The 21,620-nt window shown below is 32.8% G+C and overlaps 2 protein-coding genes across 2 annotated transcripts; one reads left to right on the plus strand and one right to left on the minus strand.

The window, feature by feature from the left end:
- Window positions 1–3,564: 3,564 nt before the first annotated feature.
- Window positions 3,565–6,618, plus strand: LOC145097019 (cytochrome c). Its single transcript, XM_079034483.1, has 3 exons — window positions 3,565–3,816; window positions 5,172–5,305; window positions 6,302–6,618. The coding sequence occupies exons 1-3, from the start codon at window positions 3,705–3,707 to the stop codon at window positions 6,392–6,394; spliced, it is 339 nt and encodes a 112-aa protein (XP_078890609.1). The 5' UTR covers window positions 3,565–3,704; the 3' UTR covers window positions 6,395–6,618.
- Window positions 6,619–13,304: 6,686 nt separating this feature from the next.
- LOC145100611 (GDSL-like Lipase/Acylhydrolase superfamily protein) lies at window positions 13,305–15,215 on the minus strand. The gene is made up of 5 exons (XM_079037813.1): window positions 14,853–15,215; window positions 14,452–14,579; window positions 14,086–14,325; window positions 13,752–14,001; window positions 13,305–13,668 (listed from the first exon to the last, which is right to left on the minus strand). Exons 1-5 carry the CDS (start codon window positions 15,163–15,165, stop codon window positions 13,448–13,450), a joined length of 1,152 nt encoding a protein of 383 aa, XP_078893939.1. The 5' UTR covers window positions 15,166–15,215; the 3' UTR covers window positions 13,305–13,447.
- Window positions 15,216–21,620: the final 6,405 nt, after the last annotated feature.

Here is a 21,620-nt window from a genome sequence, read left to right on the forward strand (position 1 = left end):
ATGTTATTAACACATATAAAGCTTTCTAACACTACTAGAAAGAGTTACTCACGTTTTGGTATAAAAACCCGAAGATCCGTGAGAGAGAAAATGGTTTTTCTCTAGTTGGAAATGTGAATAATGAATGAATTTGGTTCAGAATTCTATTTATAGTCCTGAGATATTTTTGGCAGAAAATATTTTTATCCCTGAAATGATCTCTAATATAATAGAGTGTTGGAATAACAGTTTTGCACAAAACCCTAGTGCACCCACTCTCCTGATATTTCCTGAAGTGTAAACCCTGAATTACTCAAACTTACGCGAAAAAGTCTGAAAATTAACTGTGACTGCTATAACTTCTATTGAAGTGATATAGTTTGTACAGAATGGAAATTTCGGGTTGTCACATTATCTCATGTGATTTATGTGAACACATTGTTATGTGCCTAGGAATAATGAATGTGAAACTAGGGTTAACTAGAAAACAGGTAAATTAATGTGTGAGCCTTGTGTGACGAACCGTCAACAAGAGGTTAATTGAATTAGTAATTTGATTAACTAATTACAAGTCTTACTTAACCCGAATCAATAGTCTAGGAAACTCATTAGTTTAACCAATTGGCCAATGTTTGAATTAATTTGTTTTCTAAGGATTAGTAATAGCGAACGTGAACCTAATCACACTAATCGGTAGCCAATAACGAATAATCCATTGCACTTACCATAAAATCAACCATAGGATCAAATGAGTCGAACCTAAACAGAAGTCTTCTCCATTATTGAATTTAGTGATTGTTTATTTGCTTTAGCTATTAGTTGCTTAATTTGAGTTTTATTTCATTGTTAAGTTTCTAGTCTTGCAAAACTAGAGAAAGTCCCCTTTCTATTACTTGTTTTATTTAGATAATATTAGCATTTATTTTAATTGTTTACCGTTCCCTATGTTCGATACCCTACTTGCTTGAACTATATTACTAATCGATAGGTACACTGCCTTCGTGTGTTTATTTTGTGTATAAGTTAGTAGGATTAAAACTAGTTCGTTTCACACACATCAAAAGCCATTAAAAGCACAACTAGAAGCTAAAATAAAACTTAAAAGTCAAACTCTTTGACTATAAACCTTAAAAGTCAAATTAAAAAAAATCAAACTCAAAAGTCAAACCGAAAAGCTAAATTTGAAAATTTAAAAGCTAAATGAGAAAGTCAAAGTTTAAAGTCAAATGTCAAAATTTAAAAGTCAAAGTCAAAACTTTAAGTAAAAAGTCAAAAATAAAAATTTTTGGTTGAAAATGGAATTTTAAAATAAAAGTTTTTGAATTTTGGGCTAAAAGTGTCAAAAATGCGAAATTGCGTTCGAAAGAAGAAGCCTTTTGAAGTAAATTTGGAAGGGAAAACCATCCAACAAGCTGGATGAGAAGGAAAGGCGTTGAACTTTAGAATCAGAGGACCAGGGTTCGAATTCTGGCACCCTCAAAATCGATGCCCCCCCCCCCCCCCCCGCCCCTTTTTTTTTAAAGTGTAAACAAGCTGCTTGTGAAGACTATATGATTTAAGATTCAAAGTCTTGTAGCGTGTGACAAGTTGGTTCAACCGGTAAAGTGCTGAGTTGAAGAACTAGAGGACCCGAGTTTGAATCCTTGGAGCCTCCAAAAATCTTCCATTTTTTTTAAGTATAGGGCGCACTCTATGGGCTGAGGTGTTGCTAGGCCGTAAATTGTTTCCGGCCGTAAACCCTTCAAAGGTTGTAAACTCCTCGCAGATCACGTGAAAAACGACAACGTTTTTCACCTCTTTTTGCTCCAAAACTCGATCAAAAACTCATTTTATTTTATTTTATTTTATTTTATTTTTTTATTTTTTTATCAAAAACGCGAAGAACAAACCCCCATTATTTTGCCAAGATCTATCCAAAAACGCAAGAATCCTTCCAAAATAAGATCAAATAAGCTCCAAATCTGACAAAATTTACTAATACAATCCAAGCTCTGATACCAATTGTAAGGTCCTAAAAAACGGATCTTTACTAGTGATCAAACTATTAAACAATCAAAGATAACAAGAATTGGAGTAGAAGAAGAATTGAAACAAGCTTGCACACGTTTATTAACTGAAAAACGTCTGGTACAACTTGTTATAGTGACCGTGAACTTTCTGGCATCAACAACCAATAATGACCTACAACACCTCTGGTTATAGGAGACTTGGGCCGGAAACTGGGTTTACGGCCATAAACACACTACAAGGCCGTAAACAACCATTTAACCTACCAAAACACCATAAAGACTCAAAAGAACTATTACAAATGAAAGCCTAGACCAAACCACTAATTGAGCCCTTCAGCGACGTGATTCTTTCTTCACTACGCCTCACAGTGTTAAAATCACCAAAAAGGATCCATGTACCTTGTTTCGCCCTTTTTATTTGCAATAGATCATTCCACAACTGTTTCTTTTCCGTTGGAGCATGTGGACCATATATATTAACCATTATCGTGTCACCAGGAATCCCCACCTAGTTCCCAATTGTGATTTAAAAATGTCGTGATTTGATCGTTTCAGATACAATGTATTTGGTGGAGTCCCACATGCTTAGTAACCCACCAGATATGCTTATAGATTGGGTAGCTAAGCAACCAAACTCATCAGAATCCCAACAACCTTCAACATTGATTAAATTAAAGTCGACCAACTGAGTTTCCTTGTTGGGTCAAAAATATGGTTTATACTTTGCTTTCCTGGACAATTGTATTTTTCTGTAATATTTTATGTGTTTACGGCCAAATGGGTGTTTACGGCCGTAAACTAGTTTATGGTCGTAAACCCTGTTTACGGCCAATGTTTGTCATGTATATATATAGGGGTGAGGGTGTGAGGAACGCAAGGAATAGTAGATAGAGAAATAAGCTTATGTGTGTGTGTGAATCTTGTATCCGGATCTTCATTCATATCAGTACATTCAAAATTCATCATCATCATCATCTTCTTCTCTTCTATTGATCTGACATCATCCGTTTGATCGGGATTCCGCACCATCAAACGGATCTGATTGATACTCAAGCAGTTTGGGGACTTACATTCCTGGATACCTACGAAGGAGGCGTTGTTTCTGATCTTCAGTCTCTTGACCCATCGGACTTTATGTTCTTCTCGATGTACTATGCTATATGGTTACTTTAGAAGACGAGAAACAAGTGGTTTAACAATGATATGATTGCTTCCTTGAAGACGGAAGATGATATTTAATTCACAACTTTTAATTAGACTAAACATAAGATTAAATTTGATTTTATGAGATTGGTCTATATGGATCTGTAATCCTTTTGTCCTACTAATGTTTTTTCGTACTTTAATATATTCCGACGTTCCCCAAAAAAAAAATCAAAACAATATAGAAACTTCGAAAAAGAAATTAAGCTAAACATAAATCTCAGATTCGAGCACCAAATTTATACTTTACTCCTATTTTATTGACTAATAAACGGTGACCACGTGTCCCAATGAAAACCGCGCCCTCGTTCAATTATGCCTCCCACAAAAATTGACCACATGTTCAACTTGACTCCTTCCACTCTTTGCCCTAAATTTCTCTTTTCGATACATAAAAACCACATCTATTCTCCGCCCTTTTGAAACCCCCAATTGCTCTCGCTCTTTCTCCGTCGCTCTTTCTCTCACGTCTTTTACGAAATCTACCATCGGTGATTCGATCTATACAGATTGATGGCGTCGTTCGCGGAGGCTCCAGCCGGAAACGCCACCGCTGGCGAGAAGATCTTCAAGACTAAATGCGCTCAATGTCACACCGTCGAGAAAGGCGCCGGACACAAACAAGGTTATCACTCGTTCTTTCTTTATGTTGTTTAGATCTGATGGTTTGCGAATATACACGTAAGGTGAAGAATTATTTGATATGATGCGGTGCATGTTACTTGTATTTTAAAACGGTTGTCGTTTTCATGTATAATACGTTATTTGCTATCGTCTATCTTAGATCGGATGATAAATCTATTTTGTGTGTCGTTTCGTAAGCGTTTTGAAGCTCGCTGGTGGTGGTCTGGTTTATACGCTGATCCTGACATGGTTAAAATTTTCTGTTTGAAAGATAAGTTTTATTAGTCATTTTACACACGGATGATGAGGTGTGTAAATTCCTGTCATCGGATCTAGTATTCTTTACACAAGAGATCGATTTTATTGACAAATTATTACATAAGAAATCATGTAATAAATTGATAATAATGAACTGAGTGAACAAAAATAAGTCGATTTATATGATCTTTAAGATTACACCGTTTTCTGAAAAAAAATCATTCCTGGATTACTCACACAAATTATAATCAGTTTGAAGATCTATATTTTAGTAGTCCGAATTATAACTTAAGCAGTCAGCTCAAAGATTTCAAAGTTCAAAAGTAAACTAAATTATACCTCAATGTTTTGATCCATTGATTTTTATGGATTATTATCTTTTAAAGTCCGAAACTAAAAATTTGATCACAAAAGCCAAATGATTATCAATTTTGGTTTAGGAATGTGATTGTTTTGAACTTTATGATTTTGGGTTCTTATACTATTCTTGTGCATAAGGCAGATTTTTGTATTTGATGTTCAACTAATTTCAAAATTGCAAGATTAGTTCGTTTTAATCCTGATTCATGCTTAATGGTTGGGTTAAGCAACAAGATTTTGAGTGGTTAAGGAATTTTTTTTTCTTATTGCGGCACTCTTGGGTGTGTTTCAGTATAGACATTGTCTGTTGGATGTTTTACAATTTGTATATTCTTAAATTAACCTTGTGAATTTAATATTCATCTAGGAGCTTATTAACATAGAAATCAGTTGTTCTTAATCAATGATTTTTAGTCTGGGTGTTCATCTGATTGCAACAGTAGTTGCTTGATGAATTTCATGTTTAGACTTACCAAGGACATGTTATATATTTACATATATGAAATCATGTGCATGTACATAATTGGAAACCCCTCTTTTCCTGTCTTTCTCTTTGAAGTTGTCTACAGAAAGAAGTAGCCTCATGTTTCTGATCTAAGTCTGGCAAGTAGAAAAGAAGCAAAATCTAAGTGTATTGTTATTTGTTAATAAGTTTATATGAGATAATGAATGTAGAAGGATTAATTTTTTTTGTTTTTTTACTCTATGGGAATGGGCATGACATATGTGGTTATGCAGGACCCAATCTTAATGGACTATTTGGAAGGCAGTCTGGAACCACTGCTGGATACTCTTATTCAGCTGCTAACAAGAACAAGGCTGTCAATTGGGAGGAAAATACATTGTATGACTACCTGCTGAACCCCAAGAAGGTATATAATAACCATTTCTTTCATTTATGATTTTAAAAACCTCTTTGATCTGACAGACGCAGATCAAATTTCAATGGGTTAATGTTTGGTATGATGGAATTAGGAAAACAATGGTATTTCCATTGGATTGAAAAATAAGCTGTTTGTTTTGTCTGGAATTCTTTGAAAAATCTGATTTCTTTCAGTTTTAGCAAATTCCATTCTGTAGTTGAATGAATGAAAATTTACAGTGTAACTCATTTAAACTAATATAATTTTTTGTAATAATTGTTTTATATAAAATCTCAGGATTTCAAGTTCGTTACATATTAAAAAAACAAAAAAAACTAGGATATATATATATATATATATATATATATATATATATATATATATATTCTTTCTCATGATTTTATTCAAGTTTTATTGAGTATTTATTAGGTTTTAATTTTCTATTTTTTGTTCATTACAATTAAAACTTTACATATAATATTAAAATAGTCTTTTTATTCCAAGATGCCAACCAAACGTGATCATGTTTCATGGAATATAATTAGTCATAGAATATTACTTTGCTAATGTAACTGATGAGGAAAAAGTAGAGCTAACATGTAGTTAGGTTTTACATGTGTGACCATGTGAACTCATATAAATAGTTGTCCTAAATTGTATGCACATGATTTCTTCATATGACATTATATAAAATATGCAAATAAAAAACCCAATTTGTATTATTTAAAGAGTTGCCCTAAAATTAAAAAAGAGCCAATTTGATGGAATCCAAACTTTTTTAGTTGTTTCATGTGAGAAAAACTTTGATGGTTTATCTTGTCCTTTTTATTCTTTTAGGATGTAAAAGATATCATAAAGTTGAGAAATGAAATTAAGATGGCATAATAAACAAATGATTGTATTTATTGTATTTTTTATGTGATATCACATTAAAAAGGGTTTTCTGAATGTTTATGTGAAAGTAGAATGCTATAATTGGTATGTATTTTTTTTTCAATGCTGCAGTACATTCCCGGAACAAAGATGGTTTTCCCAGGACTGAAAAAGCCACAGGAGCGTGCAGATCTTATTGCATACCTCAAGTCATCGACCGCATAATTTTTTTCTTTTATGTTTTAACACCATTTTAAAGTTTTTTTCTTGATGATTTGAGGTGGTTGGTTGGTTATAAGGGGATAAATTTGGATTATCTTTTCTGTGAAGAATAAGGGGAGAGGACATTCATCATCTTTCATTGCTCCTTAAAATTTTGAGCACTGCTTTATTCATTTGGCAAGAGATTGCCTTATTCATCATCATTCTATATAATGTTTGTTAACTTATCATAGTTTTTGATCTTTATTAGCCTCAGTAAGTGCATTTTATATAAAGTTAAATGCTTGCTTATGTATTAACTATGTTGTATACTTTGTTAAAAAAAACTAAAACATAGTCTCATAAATGTCCAAGAAAATTACAAAGCTGTCGCATTAATAAGCATAGAATGTTACTCTTTTGTTTACGGTTAGACCCGGGGGTTTGGAGTTAATCAACTTATGATCCAAACTCTTTAATAAATATTAAAATCTGATCCAAACATGTTCCGTAGTTTTGGATGATTGAACATATAATTTTATCCATCGAATTGAATCAATGAATATCCGTTGCATTAACCCGACTAATTTACAAAAGGGATAATGACTTGAAAAGGTAATGAACTTTTGACTTTTGTCATATTTAGTCAATAAACTTTTTTTCGTTATCTATTTGCCATTGAACTATTGAAACTGTTGCCGGTCATAAGGGTAAAATGTGAACAGTTTCAATAGTTCAATGACAAATAGATAACGAAAAAAAGTTTAGTGACTAAATATGAACAAAATCGAAAGTTCGTTTCCCTCTAAAAAGTTCAATGACTAAATGTGAACAAACTTTCTTTTGTATTATGTTTTAGCAAATTATTTATTTTTGTTAAATTGTAACAACATTTGTTGATGAAGAAATCTATGAAATAAAAAAAATAAAAAACCCTGAAAATATATTTAAAAAAAAAAACAAAAAACCAAAACTGAAATAAAAAACCAATGGTTTGACATTTTCTAAAATAAAAAATCAAAATTTCCAATCTAATTTTGGTTTTACAAAAAAATGAACCATTCTCACTGATGTGAATTATGACCATTGGTTTGACATGCGAAATTTGTGACATCCCATGAATATGTAGTTACAACAACGTCTGAACTCGTGATTCATAGTAAGGGGTTAGAGTATCATCGCATGAATACGTAGTTACAACATCGTTTGAACTCATAATTCATCACCTACAGGTTATGGGCCTGCTGGTGTTTCCACTGGGTTGTCTAGAATAGTCCGTGGTCGCCATCTATACTCTGGTAGATGACTACATCGCCACATTGTTGGTTAAGGTTATGGTATCTCCTTTCATCCTACATCACATATTCATCATCATCTATTTACCTAATTATCATCACCTTTCTATCATCACCTATCTCTCATCATTTTATTTTATCACACACCAACTATTTCATCTACCCATGTTTCATCTGCAACATATTTGTAGATATAAAATAAATATACCGTTTAAATCTTTTAAAACATGTATAAAATCGTTCATCCAGCATAGACAACAAGTATTCAAATAATATGCACACATAGCACGTAATTTATATAAAATACTTCATATCTATGTGTAAGATGAAAGTAACTATATATATATATCATAAAAATCCCATAAATGCTTCCTAACTTTGAACCCCAAGGTTTACTCTACTAAAGCTTCATATTCTTGGCTCTCTGAACCTAGAAGGGTCCAGATCTATCACACCAAAAAGCTCAAGATAGCTCTTCCGCTCACTCTACACACTCAAGCTCGCTAGGGTTCTCACTTATGGGAAAGGTAGTCGCAATTGAAGGCCATAAGTGCCTTTAAATATGGCTCGGGCCCAAAGATTTCGAGTTTCTGCCAACAGCGCGGACTCGTCGAGTCGCCTCACCGACTCGTCGAGTCCATTCATTAATCCGAGTCATCATTCGCGACCTTACTCGACGAGTTGAGGCGTCAACTCGTCGAGTCTCTCTTCTTAACTCAAAAGAAAAATACTTAAATTATGATACCTGGAAATCCGGATGTTACATTTTGTTTTTTTATTTCATAGATTTCTTCATCAACAAATGTTGCTACAATTAAACAAAAATAAATAATTTTGCTAAAACATAATACAATAGGAAGTTTGTTCACATTTAGTCATTGAACTTTTTAGAGGGAAACGAACTTTCGATTTTGTTCACATTTAGTCACTAAACTTTTTTTCGTTATCTATTTGCCACTAAACTATTGAAACTGTTCACATTTTACCCTTATGACCGGTAACAGCCGGTCATAAGGGTAAAATGTGAACAGTTTCAATAGTTCAATGGCAAATAGATAACAAAAAAAATTTTAGTGACTAAATATGCCAAAAGTCGAAAGTTCGTTGCCCTTTCAAGTCATTATCCCTTTACAAAACTATGATTATACAATTATTATGCATTCTATAAAAATTTATCCATGAAATATAACAAATCACATTTCTACTTAATAATTACTATATAACATTTTTTAAATAAAATAAATATCTATTGTAGCAAACATGCATGAAATTATGTAGACATTGATATACGTCCTAAAAGATTCATGAATTTGACCGGTCAACTCACTTGGAGCAAGGTGTATGCGTTGTAAAAAATTCAAGAATTTGACCGGTTAACTCACTCGGAGCATCGTGCATGTACAAAAGTATGTAATATTAAGGTGTTTGTTTTTTTAATGCAAAATGTCTATGGTCTGCGGACGTATGTAATATTAAGGTGTTTGTTTTTTTAATGCAAAATGTCTACAGTCTGCGGACAACATCTGCAGATGTTTGCAGTAAAATGTGGACCAAATATTTACAGTCTAAAAGAAAAAGATTGTTTTTTAACGTCTGTACATTACTAAAGTAAATTAAAATCTAAGTAAATTAATTTTTTTAAACTTAAAAGAGTTTTTCAATACTTTTATAACTTTATTATAGATAATTAACAAATGTGAAACAACTTTTATGTATCTACTCTAATAAATGAAGATCCATTTTGCCGTATATCAATCTCTCATTAGTTTTGACACTTGTCATTTTGTGGTATTTTTGAAATAAATAATATTCAAATGTCAATTTTTGTTTGTTTTTCAAATTTAAAAATTTAAAAGTCATATATATATATATATATATATATATATATATATATCGTATTAATTGTAATAAATATGATTGTAAATTGCAATAAATATGTTTTTTTTTTATTTTAAATATTTATTTTAAAAAAATTAAAGGTTTACATTTTAATATTTCTTTTGAATACGGTTTTCACACCTAGTTATTATATAAAAAATAGAAATAAATTATAAAATGGTACACATTAATGCGTATATTTGATAAAAACCGATAAACTTTGGTCGCAAAGTTATATATAAATATTGTAATTAGTGATTAAAGAATTTAACACATTAAAAAGATCGAAATAAACTTTGATTTTAAACTGAAAAGTTTCAATTTACTTTTTTAATGAAATCAATTAAATATTTACCATAACTATTTTTCTTTTTCAAAAGATAGATGATACTGTATTTAATAATATTTTATAAAAGTTGGCATAAAAAATATAAAATAATATTATGATTTTTTTTTCATATCTATATAAACAGATTCAATGACTATTATAGTAATTAAATCTTTATCTATAAATCTGTCACAAATGTCATTTTTGTGTCGTTGAAACTTTTTTTTTTCTTAAGTATTATATATATATATATATATATATATATATATATATATATATATATATATATATATATATATTTCAAATTGCTTATCATAAATAAAGTTGGAATAAATTTAACTTAAAAAAACAAAAGATATATGTGTTTTTTAGGCTAGAAGATGTCTGAAAATATTAGAAGACTCCAGTCTATATTTGCGCCAAGAAGAAGACACATAGACCTTTTAAGATCTGCAGTATTCAGAAAAACAAAACAAGATTTTTGATTTTCTAGAAAAAAACCAACTAGAATGTGAGTGTATAATTAATTCACAATGTTTCTATTAATTGAATAAAAGACAAGCAAATAAAAGTTACCTAAGTTATAAAAAACAATTTTTTTTGCTAGATAAGTATTTAAGGAGTTTTTGAGTAAATAAGTGTTTTTTAAAATTTTATTTATCAAATAGGTCTAGTTTCAACAATATTTACCAAATATGTTTAGTTTTATTTTTTTTCCAAAAAATTTCAGTTTTTATTTTAACACTACTGTTTTCTTTAATATATATATATATATATATATATATATATATATATATATATATATATATATATATATTCAGGTTCATTTGAGACCATGCTAATTTTGTGAGACCGTGAGACCAAATCTAGAAATAATTTTTAAAATGAAAAATAAAAGGAAAAATCCAAATTTTTTTTTAATTATTATTTTCGGAACTTTATTTACCTAAAAAAAATAAAATAAAAAAAAATTACAGTTTTTTTTTTGAAAAATACGTGAAATATTCTAATAGAATATTACACTGTACATTTCTAATATGTTTTTTAAAATGTTTAGAATATTCTACTAGATTTGCCAGATATGTAGAATATTCTAAATATTCTACTAAAATATGTAAAAAATGTATTTTTTTTGTATTTATTTTTTATTTTTTATTTTTTTTTTAATTTTTTTTTTGGAAATATATATTCTGAAAATAATATTGGAATTTTTTTTTTCGAAAATTTTCAATTATTTTGCATTTTAAAAATGTTTTTGTTTTATCTACTAAATGCGTGACTAGGATTGCGTCTCACGATCTCACAAAATTAGGCCGTCTCACGTGAAGCTAACCTTATATATATATATATATATATATATATATATATATATATATATATATATATATATATAACTTTTTATTATTGATGTTTATACAATTTTATTGTAACGTCCCCAAAATCCAAGGCAATTTTTATTTATTTATTAATATATATGTCTTACACAAAACATTACAACCATTATTACATGATTAATTATAAAAGAGTGTTTCAGTGGAACTCTTATAAAACTTTATTGATGCTTCAATATAGATAAAATCATGTGTGAGCCTTTCCGCGGTCAAATGAACAACCTGTAAAACAGTTATTCAATTATCGTAAGTTGATGCTTAATGAATTCCCTCAAAATATTCCATACCACAACATATAAAAACACATACACATATTGACCTTCAACATATAGTTGGTCCACCCCTTGGCCTTTAGTATATAGCCGGTCTGCCCCATTTTACCTACACCATATAGTTGGTCCACACCTTGACCTTTAGCATAAAGCTAGCCCCTGATTCAATTGGCCTTCAACAAGAAGTTGGTCCGCCCTCAATCCCACATAATACATTAACACACAGAGCAAGCAATATTCCAACATTACAGGCAACTATCTAGCCTAATTGCTTAAGTGTATACTACATGAAACTATATCCTAACATATAATGGATACATACTAGATTATACAATATAGCGAGATGAACTCACCTGGACAATTTCTCATGGGATAAACAGTTAACCGGGCACTTTGCCTAACGAGTAGCACTCCAATGATGATTAACATATATTACTATAGTTTATTAGCTCCTATCTGCAAATGTAGGATTGTCACTAATCCCAATGAATACCTATAGTTCTATCAAATAAGGATCAACCAGACAGGACAGTTGGGAGGCTGGACCATTTTGGCATATAACCTTTCTGAAATCTACCAACCAAGCCAATATGACCATTCTAGTCACCTTTCCTATAAGTAGATCAATTAACATTATGACTGGAATTACTGATAAATCTTATTTACACATTCATAATAACGACTATGAATAGAGGTATAAGTTACACTTAAAATCCTAGTAAGCGTAGCTTAACTTACAGAGAGTTTCTACACCAAAACGATTATAATTCATATTGGTTATATGTTTCATAATATTCAAACCAACAACTAAATTATTCCATCAAATCACTATCTAGCCTCATTCTAATGGTCCTCACATGACCATCATGTTTCTCTTTTGATAGTGGTTTCGTGAATGGATCAACATGATCCTCCTCAGAGGATACCCTATTCCCAGACGTACTAGGTGATTGATCCTTGCTCAATCTAATGCCATGTTGCATAGGTAAATACCTTTTCGTAGAATCTTTCATTTTGAATCTTTTCAAAACATTCTTAAGTCTAATTAGATGTTTAGATCTATATCTATAGAATCTAATGTCTAGTATATAAGATGCCTCTCCTAGGTCCTTCATAGTGAAACATTTCTTAAGCCAAGTTTTGATACTCTTCAAGATTAGAATGTCGTTTCTTGTAAGGAGTATGTCATCAACATACAATACTAAGAAGACTACATTACTCTAATTGGTTTTGTCATATACACAAGACTCATCATCACTTATAAAAAAATCCAATTTTTTTGACCTTTTAATTAAAGAAAAGATTCAAGCTTTGTGATGCGTGTTTGAGTCTATAAATAGACCTCTTAATCTTGCACACTCTATTAGGATAGGATTAATGAAGCCCTCAGGTTGTGCGTCATTTTTTTTTGTGACTATAACTATTTTATAGTCAATTTTTTTGTGACCGAACACGATAAACAAGAAAAACATATGACTATATTTGCTACTAAAAATAAAAAATTTTCATGGTAAAAACATTTGACTATAACTTATTTATAATCACGGTTTAAAGTCGTATGCGTGTGTTTAAAAGTAAGAAAAATCATGACAAATGAAAAAGACCTAAGACTAAAAGTAGTTCATGGTTATAGTTTAAGTTGTTACATGCCACTAAACTAAACAATATTCATTATAAAAAAAATTAAACGTTGTGGCCATAATTTATCAAAAGTGACAGGGCATGTGGTCACGTTTTGAATGAAAAAAAAATGTAGCTAAATGTCTATGGTGTGACTGTTATTTGGAGTGAGTAATGACGTTTTGTATGTGAGAGAGAGAGATGTGTGTGTATGTTTTACATTCCACTCTGAAAATGGATAGAGCATCAAATAAACATAGATCTTCATCATAGAGGATTTATTTAGTACATCATCAAATGTTTGCTAGTTGCTGAATGTTCATGGGATAAACAAAATCAGGAGGACCACTAAAAGCTTTCTGTCCCATCAATACATTCACTGCTTCTGTTGGGTGAAATGCATCCCAAAACACATACTCACTCCTGTTCGGACACGGGGTTTGGAATGGTAAACATGTTATCTGCCCTCTATTTCTACCTATCCCGCAACATCCTCTATTCACCACACGTAATCCTGCATCACAGATTCAAGAAACATTTACTAATTTTATAAATTATATGATATTGAAGATAAATATCCAGTGACGTATGCATTACCATAAAATTTTGCATTAGAAAGTATATCTTGAAACATATTATGAACGTCAACGAATACAAACTTTGAACCAGGGAGATTGGTGCTTAAGTTGTTAATCATTGTCCTCATGTTCGCATTGAATGGGAGAACAAGCTGGTTCACATCCTCGGAGCACTTCCCTGTCGTTCCTTGTGCAATGATGCTTGGAATGCAGCCCATCAGTCCTATCCCAGCCAAAACAAATTTCCGGGCTCCAAGATTGTAAAGTTTCTAATTCAAAACGTCACACTTAGGATGAAAAACAATGCCACTAGCTAGAAAAAGAAATTTGAATTCCATTTCAAACTATCTTACAGTGAGTTGACTAGTGTACTCCTTGGACAAGAGGTCTGCAAACTGTTGGCCGTCATATTGGTTGCGCGTAGGGTAATTTGGCATGAGATAGTTGTTTAGGTAGTCATTGCTACCCATTCCAACAAAGAACAGGCTTTGAGAGAGCACCTGACTCACATCCACTGCACCCAAGTGCTCCGTTATTTGATCCAATGCGTCCTCGAAGTTCTTAATCTGTTGGTTGAATGGGAGGCGATCCACCTACATATATAATCAGCAAAAAATAACAATAATCCTTCATGTACCAGTACCACTTAATTTCAGAGATTGCCCAATATTTTATTAATCACCAATCATTCAAACGTGTAATTACAAACAAAAACTTACAAAATTCCGGCCGGTAATATCAAGGATTCCAGCGGCCGCAGAAGCAAAATTGACACCATTAACCATTTGATCGCCAGAACTTGATGCTTGGGAGTAGGATGGTATTAGTGGCAGTCCTAGCAATTCCGCTACATTCATATGTATGCGCATGTGTTATATACCATCATTTTCGTTTGAATTGAAAAAAAAATGGAAATCAAACCTACCATGCACCTTTAAAATATAAGAACCTACAACTATATATGCGATGTGAGTCAAACTAGGCAATTTTCCGAATAATTTGAGTTCTTTATTATATTATATATGTTGCATGCCTTTGAAAGTACGTAACCTATTTATTCAAACACACACACTGACACACAAAAACTTAGAAGTAGAGATGCGAGATGAGAATGAGAGACCTATTTCATCAACCATGGTGTAACCATTGGAGAATCGACCAGTAGGACCTCCATTGAAGTCAATGCCGTAAGGATAATAATTGGCCTTTGCAAAAGAAGTCAAATCATTGTTGTTCCCATTGTCAATTAGCGAGTCTCCAAATATAAATATCGCGGGAACCATCCCTCCCCCAACTGCATCGGGAGCAAACGCATCTACCGTGCCACCCTCGTCTTCGTTGTAGTCTTGTGCCGTGACATTCCTCAACATGCCAATCACCAACACCCACAACAAGCAACAAAATTTCAACATAATCTTCTCTTCGTCACCCATGTTAATCTGTTTGTATATATGCTTTTTGTTACAGAGACTATGCTAGATAAAGGGAGAGTGGAATGGGGTTTTTGAACAAGAGGAGGGCATGCATATATAGAGAAGAGAGCCTGTAAGTTTGTTGAAGAGTAGTAAATGCTTCCATCTGTTAAATTATGACACGGCAGTAAATACGTTACTCTTTTCTATGCCATTATGGTAATGGCTGCCATATGTTCTTCAGCTAGTCCGTTGACTCATGCATCGCCCTCTTTCACAACCAATCCCCTGTTCTGCAACTAGTCCGTTGACTTACGATTTTCTATGCCATTATGGTAATGGCTGTCATAAGAGTTGTTGCCGGAGAAAATAAAAGAAAATAACTGAATACAAAATGCCTCGCGTACTTCAGCAACTGCACAAGTAATTATGTATACAAGCTTAGGCTATAGGGAGTGGTCACACCCACCCCCATCGGAAAAGTGCTGCCACATATACCCCACGTCAGATTGACACCCAACCCACCACCAACCCACTAGACATAGGAAATGATCATCACTTCAAAACATTTATTTATTTATGTTAACACTAAATTAAATAAAAAACATAATTAATAAAAACATAGAAAATAATAATAATAATAATAATAATAATAATAATAATAATAATAATAAAGTCTAGGGTGAAATTTATAAATTCTATAAACCAATTTTGAGAAAGAAAATTAGGGAGGAGGTTTATTCTGCTTTTGACCCAAACTCAAGGGACTATAATTGACAATTTTTGAAAAATGTATCTTCTTCCTGATTAAACGACCTCTTCATCGTCTTCCTCCATTGTTGAATACCTCATACCTGCAACTGTGAAAGTTTTTTTTTCTTTGTGTATTGCCTCCAAACGAATCCAATCAGTCAAAACAGGAAGCCAACCAACCAATAGGGAGCCTTGTCTTCGTAGAGACGCCACACGCAAGACACCAGACTTGGGGGCGGTGTTCACGCGTGGTGGAGGCTGCCACCTTAGCCCAAGACACGTGAAAACGCTCCCATACTGGGTAGCCTTAGACTATGGGTAGTGGTCAAATCCAAGCCATTCGAAAACGCTGCGGACTCATCCCCACATCAGCTCCACCACTAACCCACCATCAACTCATTAGACATTGGAAATGGTTAACACTCCACAATATTCATTTTCTTTTATTTTTATTTTTTTAATTAATTAGTTAAAAAAAACATAGTGTATAACATAAATAAATATTTTAAAAACATAGAAAAATAATAGCACATTGCTTTAATTAAAAACATAGAAATTTAAAACATAAATTACTAAAAAAACATAAAACATACAAAATACGACATTACATTACTTAAAAATTATATAATTTATAAAATTATATATATATATATATATATATATATATATATATATATATATATATATATATATATATATATAAAAGAGACTATAAGTGTAAGTTCAATTAAAAACAAAGTGGATGATTTGTTGTTGTTGCTGCTTTGTAACGTCCCAGAAATCATAAGGAAAAAAATTTCATTTTCAAAGTATTAATTCATATAACATTCCCTTTCCAAATCATTCAATGTGAAAAATAGTAATAAAACATCATAGTAAAATCTCAATTAATCAAATGCGAAATAAATTATGGGGGATGATGTGCAGTTACACCGGGCCCTTCTCTTCTGAACTGGAAATACCTTAAACCATAAACATAAACTATAAGCAAAAAGCTTAGTGAGTTCCTCGAAGTACCATATACCATAACATACAAGTGCAATGGACTACCCCCATGGTCTTTCCTTGTAATGCCGATGGTCAAATCCCGATCTTACATACAAGTGTCATGGGCTACCCGCATGGTCTTTCCTTGCAACGTCGAGGGCTAAATCCCGATCTTACATACAAGTCAGGGCCAAATCCTAGTCTTTCATGCAATAGCCAAGGGCTAGATCCTGGTCTTTCATGCAAGTATCATCGAGACAACTAGCATTCTACGTAACAAAGTAATGGGCTGGTATTGGTGCCTTCGACCCACGGATACAGTGAGAAAACTCACCTCGCAGTCTGAAAGGATAGTTGCACCGATCACTGCTCTAAAAGTTATCTCTACCGTTCACCTATACAATTAACAGGAACCCAAATCTCAAACTATAAATCAAATCACCCAAAATTCTCTTAGGTCAAACTTGATCAAAGTCAAAAGTCAAACGAGTCGACCTGGTCAACTCAGTTGAGTACGCTAGGTGTACTCAACATGTACGCGTGGCATACTACGCCTTGACCAGAAGTCGAAGGGTTGACCACGTATGTGCAACATACCCTTTGGTACGCCCAACATATGAGGCTGCCATCCTCCCAATCCATTAAGAGCTTAATCATTTAAGCTCTTTTGTCCAGAATCCAAATTTAACCCTCAGAGTTTGTTGACTACACCTTAATTCTTCCGTCATCATCACTGCCTTCCTGAACAATCAACGTCGGCTTCGCATTTGATGCATTCTTTCTCATGAGTTCCTCTATCTTCTGAAGATAGTAGGCCTCGTCCTTTTCACTCTCTTTCTTCTCATTCTGTTTTCTCAACATGCATTCTTTTGCAAAGTGGTTTTTGCCATGGCAGTAATTACATTTGTAGCCTGAATCACCTAAAAGCTTCTTTTCTTCCTCGTTTTGAGAGTTCTTGAAACTCTCATCTCTAGACTTTTCAGAACTTGAATTCCCATGCTTGTATTTGTTCCTGTAACGAGAGAAATTCTTCTTGAAGAACTTCTTAGGGTTGAATACCATCAGAGTCTTGTCTTCTTTTGATATTTCGCTATCTAAAAGGTCAGATTTAGAATCATCTTCTTTTGTTTTCTTTCCCTTCGCAACCAATGCCAAGGATCCCACGCCAGAAACAAGCTTCACTTCCTAAGTCACTTCTTCTTCGTGAGATCTCAGAATGCCCATGATTTTGGGCAAAGAATAGCTTTTAAATTGTTCATGTGCCTTCACAGTGGACACAATAGCTTTCCATTATGACCTAAGATCGTTCATGAACTTGACTTTCCGTTCAATAACACGTCGCTCAAGATTATATTTGAGCATTCTACTCAGCAAGTGGTTGAAGCGGTTGAAGTTCTGATCTAACTTCTCATCAGGATTTTGACCAAAAGAACCAAACTCAGATAAAAGAGTCATTTGTAAAGAGTGTTCGAGATCAACATCTCCCGAGTATAGCTCCTTTAGCCTATCCCATATACCCTTAGCAATATCATATGAGCTTATGAGACGAAAAGTGTCCGGATGAAGTGCAAACAGTATAATTCTCATTGCCTTTATGTTGCTCATCAACTTATTCTTTTGATCCTGAGGAACATCAGTGTGTTCAAGAATAAGAGCATCTTAATCAGCTTGAGTCTTGATTATATTCCTTGTCTCCGTATGCGAGTACGTCTCATGTGTCATTGCATGCCATATAGTCGACCCATGTTCTTCAATACCAAGAACGTAATCTTCAAAGTGCAACGCCCATACTTCATAATCTTGTGGGAAGAGGATTAGAATTCTTGTCGTAGATACAATACTACTAGACAGATTGAACAAAAGAGAATGAGGATCTTCATTTTGCATATTGTCAGAAGTTCACAAAAACTAATATAGAACCAGATATGTAAAACTTGAATCGAGTTCAAGGGATATTGAGAGATCTTGATCTAGAGTCTATAATCGATTAAGACGATTAAGACAAAAAGAACAGATCCAAGAAAAACATAAAACCCTAATGGAACTCGACAGAAGAATAGCGAATTACATTATCTCCTGCTCTGATACCAATTGTGAGAACAATAAATAAGATCGAAAGATTCTATAATAATGATGTGAATTAAAGACAAGAACAATGAAGATCAAACATGTACCTAATTCTTTGATTAATCGACTCTAGAAGAGTTCTTTGAGAACTTCTCTGTAAGAGCGTACAAACAAAAATTAGGGTTAGAAAAGCGTCAACCCTAAAGATACATGCATGCACAATATTTATAGTTTAAACTATAAGCAGATCCAAGAATGGACAGGCCTAAACCGGAATAAAAACAATTGACACAACATCATTAAACTCAACATATACCTCTAAGAAAGATCAAGGTGAACAAAGTTTGGATCTACAAGCTCTAATGAAACCAACACTACTCCAATGAGCTCCTTCTTCTCCAAGATGCAACAAGAACACTCTAAAGCACTTGAAAACACCTTCTTTTTGCTCACAAAGCTCAAACTAAGGTTAAGGTTTCAAGGGAGGGTGTTGGGGATGTTAAGGAGCTTAAATAGGGCTCAAACCATGAAAATAGGCTTTAAATATTGATCGTGTACGCTCAATGTACTCCGGGTACGCCCAACGTACTCCATGTATGTCGAGTACGCACAACATACGTTTTAAATACGCCTAGCGTACGCGGCTTAACCCAAAACTGTCCTAACTTCAAACGATCATAACTTCTTCGTTCCAACTCCATTTTCAATGATATCTATATCCATAGAAAGGTATTGAAGATCGCCACAATATTATATAGATATCTTGGACTAAAAACATCCTGAACAAAAATCCACATTTCATGAAAGAAGTCTGAAACATCACTTTTCCCGTTTCACCCTTTGCCTCCAACACAAACCAAACTTTTCGATCTCGTAATCTACATTACCCACATCCAAATGGGTCTAAACCTCTCTTTCCCAAAGCCCAAAGCCTTATGATACTTGATCTTCGGGTCATGACCCTGAATTATGAAATGACTCGAAACAGGGTGTTACATGCTTGCTTGCTTCCTATTCGTTGTCTTGGCCCGTCTTTTAACTCACTCCACACCTAAGCCACCAACCCTTGGGGCAGTGTTCACACGTCCCTTGGGCTGCCACGTCTGCGTTCACGCGTGAGTTGTTCCCCACTCTGGATAACCTTAGTTAGATTAAAGGTAGAGTACTATTACACAACAAGTATACATATTAATACATTTTATAAACTACGACCACACAATTGTACATGTTTAATATATATTAAACAGAAAAACTTATTGTCTAGCGATATAACAAGTGTTGTTTTTAGCTAGACATGTGTCCCAAAAATGAAGCATATCTGAAATTTGAACCAGGGACAACTCGTTCTGCATGGCATCAAGATAAGAATAACACCAAATACTTCAACATAAAAAACATACAACATAAAACATACAACATCCTCGTCATGGCAGCTAGAAAGATAAAAAACAACATAATATAGCCATAGTGGCATATAGTATATGACACAAATAACAACCCACAATTTTACTAGCATAATACTAGAAAATAGGCCTATAATGGCACGCATTATGTGTCATTAAAAGGTACAGATGCCACACGTGTCATTAAAGCCTCAATCATAAATGAAGATGACATATATATATATATATATATATATATATTAGTGTATTACTCAATATATGTCTTTGGCCTGAAATCCAACATCCTAACGTCGCACAACCTGGCATTTTTACCGCTGGCTAGGGATGTGACATATATGATCATGTTGTGAGCATATAATAAGATACAACTGGATACATGGTTAAGTCACTAGATGATTATAAAGGACATTCTAAGAGTATTTAAGAAGAACTAAGAGAATATATATGAGATAATTATTTTAGAAGAAAATCTTCATGTAAAGAACTACAAAAGATTTTGACTTTAAAAGTGATAGATATAATTATAAATTATAATTAGATTTTGACTTCATTATAGAATGAAGAGTAAGTTTAGATGGAATGAGGTCCAAGCAAAACATAATGACATAATCTATTACAAAATCATAATACATTACTACTTTATAGTTTGAAATCAAATATGATTAGATAAATAAGTTCATTGAAAACTATGTTGCTATCTGCCTTTCAAGGACCACATAGAATCTTTGTGACTTTGAGAGTATACTTAATCAAGCTAAGAGACTCTATGTCTCGAAAGAACACCATTCATATTCTCCAAGATATATAACTATACTTAGAGTAAAGTCAAATATGGAGATGATAGTATTCACAAAATTCACACAAATTAAATTTTGTCAGACCCATTGATAAAGTCCTTTTTGAGCTAAATATGAATGATCATACTCCAGCTGTAAGACTTGATTTAGATTTAGTATTTGTATATTGGAATAGTGTAACAATAACTATTACATAATGTTTTGATATACTGGGATATGATCGTCACATTAATACTTGTTGTGCTCTATATTAACATGTTAAATCCATGAATAATCTTATCATTCTAGAAGATCATAGTCAGTTATAATTATGGGAGCAATTATAAAGTAAGACTACTATGACTTGGATTGGTTGACTCTCACCAGAAGAAAGTATGCAAGTGGTTGTAACCAAGATTCATTGGTAATTGTCATAGAACTGGTATTGAACTGACTCGCATCAAGATCACATCATGGATCACTATCATGA

The sequence above is a fragment of the Lactuca serriola genome, chromosome 4 (genome assembly GCF_051521515.1).
Source record: "Lactuca serriola cultivar US96UC23 chromosome 4, Lser_US96UC23_V15, whole genome shotgun sequence".
Classification (NCBI taxonomy): domain Eukaryota; kingdom Viridiplantae; phylum Streptophyta; class Magnoliopsida; order Asterales; family Asteraceae; genus Lactuca; species Lactuca serriola.

Bases quoted from the DNA above. Each gene is read 5' to 3' on its own strand.
- LOC145097019 (XM_079034483.1), top strand. From the start codon at position 3,705: ATGGCGTCGTTCGCGGAGGCTCCAGCCGGAAACGCCACCGCTGGCGAG. The intron at 3,817-5,171 runs GTTATCACTCGT...GTGGTTATGCAG, and splicing joins AGGCGCCGGACACAAACAAG to GACCCAATCTTAATGGACTA. The intron at 5,306-6,301 runs GTATATAATAAC...TCAATGCTGCAG, and splicing joins ACCTGCTGAACCCCAAGAAG to TACATTCCCGGAACAAAGAT.
- LOC145100611 (XM_079037813.1), bottom strand. From the start codon at position 15,165: ATGGGTGACGAAGAGAAGATTATGTTGAAATTTTGTTGCTTGTTGTGG. The intron at 14,580-14,852 runs GTCTCTCATTCT...ATATGAATGTAG, and splicing joins CACCATGGTTGATGAAATAG to CGGAATTGCTAGGACTGCCA. The intron at 13,669-13,751 runs GTAATGCATACG...TCTGTGATGCAG, and splicing joins TTCTAATGCAAAATTTTATG to GATTACGTGTGGTGAATAGA.